Source organism: Microtus ochrogaster, chromosome 17 (assembly GCF_000317375.1).
Source record: "Microtus ochrogaster isolate Prairie Vole_2 chromosome 17, MicOch1.0, whole genome shotgun sequence".
Lineage (NCBI taxonomy): Eukaryota > Metazoa > Chordata > Mammalia > Rodentia > Cricetidae > Microtus > Microtus ochrogaster.
In genome coordinates this window covers 8,485,698-8,493,434 of record NC_022019.1, presented here as the reverse complement: position 1 = coordinate 8,493,434, position 7,737 = coordinate 8,485,698, and the positions used below count along the sequence as shown (strand labels likewise).

The 7,737-nt window shown below is 34.6% G+C and overlaps 1 protein-coding gene across 1 annotated transcript in view; it reads left to right on the top strand.

The window, feature by feature from the left end:
* Nucleotides 1-7,737, top strand: part of Zmym2 (zinc finger MYM-type containing 2) — a 72,752-nt gene that overhangs the window by 46,371 nt on the left and 18,644 nt on the right. The window contains exons 12-14 of the mRNA XM_005355438.3: nt 4,452-4,617; nt 5,449-5,483; nt 7,099-7,228. Coding sequence (XP_005355495.1) covers nt 4,452-4,617; nt 5,449-5,483; nt 7,099-7,228 — 331 coding nt within the window. The remainder of the gene's footprint in view (nt 1-4,451; nt 4,618-5,448; nt 5,484-7,098; nt 7,229-7,737) is intronic.

Below are 7,737 nucleotides of genomic sequence, written 5' to 3'. Positions count from 1 at the left end.
TTACACACACACACACACACACACACACACACACACACACACAGTAGTGTTTAAATTCACAGTTCCAAATTGCTGTGTCTTTTGCACCAGTACAGTAATTCTTATGTAAAACGCACAAACCTTTCTGTAATATTCACAATAACATTGAGAGACTACCTAGAATTGAAATAATTTTATAAAATATTTTTAGTATTTAAATTTAATAATGAGACTAGCTGTATAGATCAGTGCTTACTTAGTAGGTGGGAGTTTGATGCCAAGTACCACAAAATAAATTTCATTGAAGCATTTAACATTATGCTTTCAAATTTTCTGCTGGTATGCTGTATTAATTACATTTCTGTTATTGTGATAAAACATCATGGCCAAGGTGACCTATACAAAAGTTTATTTTGGCTTGTGGTTCCAGAGGGTTAGAGTCCATAATGTCAGAGTTCAGGTTGTTGTGGTGGCTGGAGAGAGAGTGCTGAGAACTCAGTGTGGGTTGTAAGCACAAAGCAGAGAGCAAACTAGAAGTGGCAGGTGGATTTTACCTTTTCAAAGTCTGTACACTGACTGACTTTTTTAAAGCAAGGCTACCTAAGTCTCTGCTACCAACTGGGGATCAAGTCTTCAGATGTGGAAACGTGTTGGCATTCTCATTCAACTATTCCATATGCTTTTTACTTAGGACATTTCAAAAATTCTACATTTTCTGATCTTTGCAGTAGGTTGCTTCTGTATTTAGAGACTTACTATAACTGTCTCTTAAGTTAATATTAAAAAATGTGTTGATAGATAACCAAAAAAATTAGTAAAATTGGTTTATCTGAATGTAAGTGTTACACACCTGTAATTTAGCTTGACCATCTGGATGGTCAGTTGGATGCCAGCCTGAGCTTATATAAGAAGACCCTGTTAGGAAGATGGCTCAGTGGTTAAGAGCATTACTTTTGTTGCAGAGGATCCAGGTTCCTTTCCTAGCACCCATGTTGAGGCTCATAACCACCAGTAACTCCAGTTCTAGGACTTTGACTCTTCTGACTTCCATGGGCACTAGGCATACACATAGTTCACAGACTTACTTGCCACTAAAATACTTAGATACATAAAATCAAATAAATAGAAGTTTACAGCCTTCACAGTTCTGTTTATGGCATTAAGCTTAGAATTAAGCTAGTTTTGTGTTCCCACCCTTCTAGTTTGAAAAAAAGTAGAAAATTTTTTTTTTTTGTATATTTGATATTAATCTTTTTTTTTTTTTTTTTTTTTTTTTGGACAGAGTGTTTTTAATATTTTTAAAGAAAGGAGCTAGATGTAGGAAAACAAAGTATATAAGATTTTAGAATGAAGGACTTATTATTATTCAGATTTTGGAATAAGATATTTTTAGTTAGATGTGATAAAAACTATAATTCTAGCACTTGGGATGTGGAAGCAAGATAACTGATGGGGTTTGAGGCAAGATTGAACATCCTGATACCGCCTTTTCAGAAAGCCAGTATAGTACATATGCTATGGAAATTTGTTAAATTTTACACAAACTGAGTTTTGGCTTAGATATTAGATTGACAACCATTTTGTGTGTTTTATTTTTATTAGGGCTTTTATTTTCTACTTACTTATTTTCTGTTTGCCAGTCTATCCTGAGGTTATGATAAAATACAGATTTTGACTTGGCTTTCTGCCGGAATTCTGTAACTTTCTTTTTAATATTTGATGTTAGTCAGATCTTTTCCCCTGTCCATTTTGCAAGGCTGTTGTAAGAACTGTAGATAGTAGGAGTAGGTCAGTGTTAGGCTTTTAATCTGAGGTTCTCAGTGAAGGGATAGTCAGGCTGTAGTTTCAATTGGTTTTCATTAGTGCTCTGACTCATTGTAAGTGGTTGTAAACTTTTTTCCTTTCTTATGATTTGATTATAAAAAAGGACAAAGAATCTGAAACATTTCTTTGATTTCAAGTAGTCTTTTGTTGATAAGAGTTGTGCATAGGAACTGTTTCCATTATTGAGTCAAGTATAACTGTATTACAAATTTTCTAGAGGATCAGACCTGATAGAATGTATATATTAAAAGGGGACTCTACTACCAACAATGGCTGTCTCTCATGGGAGAGGCCTTCAACCTGGTAGCAGTTCAGTCCTTGAGGTTGGGTTCTTCAGCAGTTGTGGTTTCGTATTCAAGGTCTAGAGAGCTGTCGGTAGTCCTTGTTGGAAGCCCCTAAAATCTATGTTTTGATGTCATCAAAACACAGTAGCAGCACTGACGTAGATGAACATGCTAGTGAGAGCAAAGGCAGATGGACAAAAGCAAAGCTTCTTTCTTTGCTTTTTTATCTAGGGTGCTGTCAACATTTAAGGTGGGTCTTCCCACTTGAAATAAAGTTGACAGCTAAGATTAGCCACCATAATGACCTAGGTTAAAATACTTAATGCTTCTGCGATTGAGATTACCATATAATCTACCAGTATTGTAAAATTTGATTCATAAATTTTTAGACAAGGCATAATAGCATCAGTTACTGCTAATGATATATACCACAAAACGTCATTTATTTTAATCTTTGTTCAGCAAGAGAGCTGAAATAGAAAAAAGAGACCGTGCAGTATGATCCATCTCTTTGTTCTTTAATACCTGTGTGTCAATGTGATTCTTTATTAATATCTTTCAACTGTGAGCTTACTTTTTTTTTGCCTCTTAAGCTAAAATGTGCTCTACTTCTAAGATACACCCTTAAAGTATTTATTAATAGAATTTCATTTGGGATATAAGTTGAGATAATCACATACAATATAAAACTGAATTAGAGTAATGAAACAGGCACAGATACATAAATTATAATTTAGTATTATTAGAATTTCTAAATTGTTAAGCTGACAATCAGTTTTTAAAAATTAAAGTAATTTATTTTTAGATTAGAAACTTCTTTCTCATTCTATTTGGAATAAATTACATCTTTTGTGTCACTCACTAATCAAAATGTCTTTAAAAGATGGGCCGGATTTAGGTGAATTAGTATCTCTTTAAAGTAAAATCTGCCCCTGTATTGAGTTACTATTTAAAATATTATTGTCTTGAATTCTACAGTGTTTTTTTGTTGTTCTTGGTTTTTTTTTTTTGTTTGTTTTTGTTTTTGTTTTTCGAGACAGGGTTTCTCTGTGGCTTTGGAGCCTGTCCTGGAACTAGCTTTGTGGACCAGGCTGGTCTCGAACTCACAGAGATCCGCCTGCCTCTGCCTCCCGAGTGCTGTTTAATAAGAAGTTCTGGATTGCTTTGATCTGGTTGTAGATCTGTTGATCTTTCCTAGTTGTAGAACTGTTGCATAACATTTGTTTGTTTGTTTTATTTTGAGACAGGGTTTCTCTGTGTAGCCCTGGCTGTCACGGGACTTATTTTATAGACTAGGCTTGACATATGTCTCCAGAGTGCTGTGATTAAAGGCATGTGCCACCACCACCACCTGGCTTCTGATTGGATATCTTGATAAATTATTTAATTTTTTTCAAGTAAATATTGGCTCTTTTAAAACACATTTTCAAAGTTCTTCTCAGAAAATTAAACTTTTTTTTAAAGTTTTATAGTAAATTCACAGAAAACAAATAATTGAGTTTTCCATACTATAAGAGCTTGCTTCAGAATTATTCTGGTCTTCCTACAGGTGTTGTTCCTGTTTATTGCCCAGTGTTACCTTGCAGTGCATTCAATTAACTAATTTTCTTTTCTTTGAATTAAAAGAAAATAGTCTGGTCTTCTATACTTAAGCATGGAAATCTGCTTATTGTAGGAACTGTTCAAGATAATATAATTTCTAGAGACTTCTACTTGTTATGATTATGACTCTCAAAAAATGTCTTATGCCACTACTGTTTGGTTTAAGTTTTTGTTTTGTTTATTTTTATTTGAGTCAGGATCTTGCTATGCAACCTAGACTTGTTGTATAGCCCAGGGTGGCCTCAAACTTGCCAACTTCTTGGCTTAGCCTGCTGACTGTTAGGATAATTTTTGTGCCTACCACCATGCTCAGTTTCAAAATTATTTTCAAGTAAATTCTATCAGTTTTTGTCTAATCATGCTCATTTAATTTTTAAAAAATGATTCATGTGTGTGTGTGTGTGTGTATAGGTGCACATGCCTGCACATGGATATGGTAAGAGGGCGTGAGATCCCTTAGAGATACATTTATGGGTATTAATAGGATCCTCAGTTTTACGGGTGCTAGAATCAGAACTCCAGTCCTAATGATTGCACAGCAAATACAGGAACTGCTGAGCCATCTCTCTAGCCATTATTGGTTTTTTTTGTTTGTTTGTTTTTTGTTTTGATTTTGGTAATACAGGATTGGATTCAGTCTTCGTATATGACCTACAATTTTAATTTTTGCTTTGATACCATTTCAGTACTTTCTCATCACTTTTGTCAGCTAATGTGTATGTTAACATTTACAATGTCTGAGCACTTTCTCTTCTTATTAAGGCTGCGAGATGTGACTGCTGTAAATCCCAAGGCACCCTTAAAGAGCGAGTGCAGTGGCGTGGGGAGATGAAACATTTCTGTGATCAACACTGCTTACTACGTTTCTACTGTCAGCAAAATGAGCCCAATATGACTACCCAAAAAGGACCCGAAAACCTACATTATGGTATGTATTGTGTCCACTTAAAGACTTTTTTTAAAATAAATATGTATTTATTTATTATGTATACAACATTCTGTCTGCATGTATGCCTGTAGGCCAGAAGAGGGCACCAGACCTCATTACAGGTGGTTGTGAGCCACCATGTGGTTGCTGGGAATTGAACTCAGGACCTTTGGAAGAGCAGGCAATGCTCTTAACTGCTGAGCCATCTCTCCAGCCCCCTACTTAAAGACTTTATATTCTTTATTTTTCTAGTTTTGAATTCCAAGCATTGATAAATAAGCAGTTGATTTGAAGATAGTTATTAAGACTGGGGCATGGATCAATGGTAGAGAAAGACCATAGGTTTTATATAACTCTAGTAAGTCTCCCATTGGAAAAGGTCAGGTCTCTCGTAGTTTTTATATGGATGGAAAATAACAATTGAAATGAACCCCATACTTTCTCTAGGTCCATTGCTTATCTTATTTCCCTTTAAAAACCTGTATGTGGAAAAATATTGGACATCATTGAACTAAATTAGAGAAATTAAACTATTAAAAACATTTTAAAAATAATCTATCCAGATAAGAAGCTTTCTTAGCAGATTATATACTATTTGTGGCCTTGAAGGAGCAACAACTTTTAGAAATTGTGGCCTTTTATTTTACTTAAGCAGTATTTCTTAGAATATTTTGTATTCGGAGAGAGCAAAGAGAAAAATCAGCTATGCTCATCTCCATTTTTTTGTACTCTTTGTTTAAATTTGGAAATCGGTAAGATTTAATGATACATAGAGATTTAAAAAATGTCAAGAAAGTGTTATTCGTCTTATTTTAAATGTTTGTTTTTTAGATCAGGGCTGTCAGACGTCCCGAACCAAAGTAACAGTGAGTATTTTCTCAGTTCAGTGCTGTGATGTGGTTTACAGTATGAGTGAAAAATAGTTAGGCTGTACTAATATCATCATGAAAGATTTTTACTTTGTTGAAATAGTGGAAACATTCAGCTTACTAGTATCAGAAACATAAAAGGAACATAAAAGTGAATTGTTGATGGCCTCTATCCAAATGGGGAAGATAATACATGGTATTTGGGTTGACAATAGCTGTAGCTTTGAGATGATTGCTTGCTCTTTCTTTTCCCTGTCGTCTTGGAAAGCATGGATGGGTCAGTGGTAAATAGTCAGTAGGACATTGTTAGGAGGATCAGTAGAAAAAGCACATGAGAAGTACAGAGCAGCACATTAGGGTCCATCCTGATATGGATCTCTGAGAGCATAAGGAAAGTGAAGCTAAAAGCAGTGATTTAAAGATCTCGTAGTAGAGTCTTTTAAACCTGAAAAATATGTACATAATATGCTCCAATCCTTTTTTGTTTAGTCTTTTTCTGTCTTTTGGTACTATGCAGCAATCCTTAATTATCATTTTAAGAATTTTATAGGTTGATAGTGGCCATTTACATGTAATGATTACTTGAGAGCTTAAGTAGTGTTTTGCCATACCTTGAACAGTGGGATATTGATTGCCTTCAGTATGTTGACTTTTCTGGAATTTATAGCATCCTTGTTCAAATGAAGCTCTGTGCTTGAAGGAGTCATTTGTTTTCATCCTAAAAAAGCCTGTACTAGCCCTAATTGTGGTCAAGATGATGATGGTGATGATGATGTGTAGTTACTAATTTTTAGCTTCAGCAAAGATCACGTATCAGATTTTCAGAACTGTGATATCTAGACTCCAACTCAGAAATTGTGATTTAGAAAGTTTACTGGGTAGTTTTAATACAAAAGCAGAGACTAACCAAGAGATATAACTCTTCATGTCCTTGGACTAGGATGCCATTATGGCTTTTAAGACCTGTGTCTTACAAAGCTATTTTCTTTGCATTGTAATATTTTAGCTCTGTATCCATAATCAAAAGTCAAGCTGAGCTGTTGTTTTGTTTGGAGTCAGGATCTGGCTGGCTTAATAATTGATAATTAAGAGATAATTGTTTTCATATTTTTTTCCTTAAAACATGCTTATCGGATCTCTGTGAGTTTGAGGCCAGCCTGGTCTAAGTTCCAGGACAGGCTCCAAAGCTACAGAGAAACCCTGATTCGAAAAACCAAAAAAAATAAATTAATTAAAAAAAAAATTCTTATTTATAGAAATGAATAGATTCTGCTGCTGGACAGTGTTTAGAGTAAATTCACATTGACCTTTCGAGATTAAGACTGATAAACTAGTAGTAATAGCTTTTGGTTATACTTTTCCACTTTTTTTGTGAAAGTAAGTCCCTTTAGGACTTGAAAAACAGATAATGCCTTTAATTCTAACACTCTGGGGGCAAAAACAGGTAGTTTTAGGCCAGCTTAGCTGCATATTGGTTTCCAGGCCAGCTAGAGCTACATAGTAAGACCCTTTCTCAAGAAAGAAAAGAGAAAGGAAAAGTGGAAAGAAAACAGACTATTGGTATCAGGATAAAAATTAAAGAAATAAAATGTGTCTCTTTGCTTCTCTGTAGAGCTCAGCACCACCCCCTTCTCCTACACCAAACAAAGAGATGAAGAACAAAGCAGTTCTTTGCAAACCTTTAACAATGACAAAAGCAACTTACTGTAAGCCTCACATGCAGACCAAATCTTGTCAGACAGGTAACTTGGGAACTTTTGATTTATATCTCCATCTGCTTAGACTTTACTGAACTAAAATGCGTGATTTTCTAGGGTGAAGACTACAAAATAGATTGTTAAGACATTGTGTCCTTTGATTTTCTTCTGTGATTTTTTTTTCTTTTTTCTGTTTTTAATATCACCTTGGGAATAAAGCATATTGTTTAAATTACTTGTGATCTGTTAGTAGCTGATTAAAGACCCAGAGTATAACTTGTTAAAAATCACACAATTTTATAAAACTTTTCTTGGATTGAGACCTACAATTGCTTAGTTCCTGTTGAGAAAATGATTTTGTGGCCTATAACAATGATAGTTCTGTTTCCTTCTGGTCAGAAAGATATTAAATAATTTTGTACTGATTTCACATCTGTAGCATTAATTCTTAGTTTTCTTTTGATTTTTGGGGAGGATTCTATCTTGCCGTGTACAGGTTTGCCTTAAATACAGTCTTCCTGATTGCTGGGATTACAGGAGTGAGCTACTGTGCA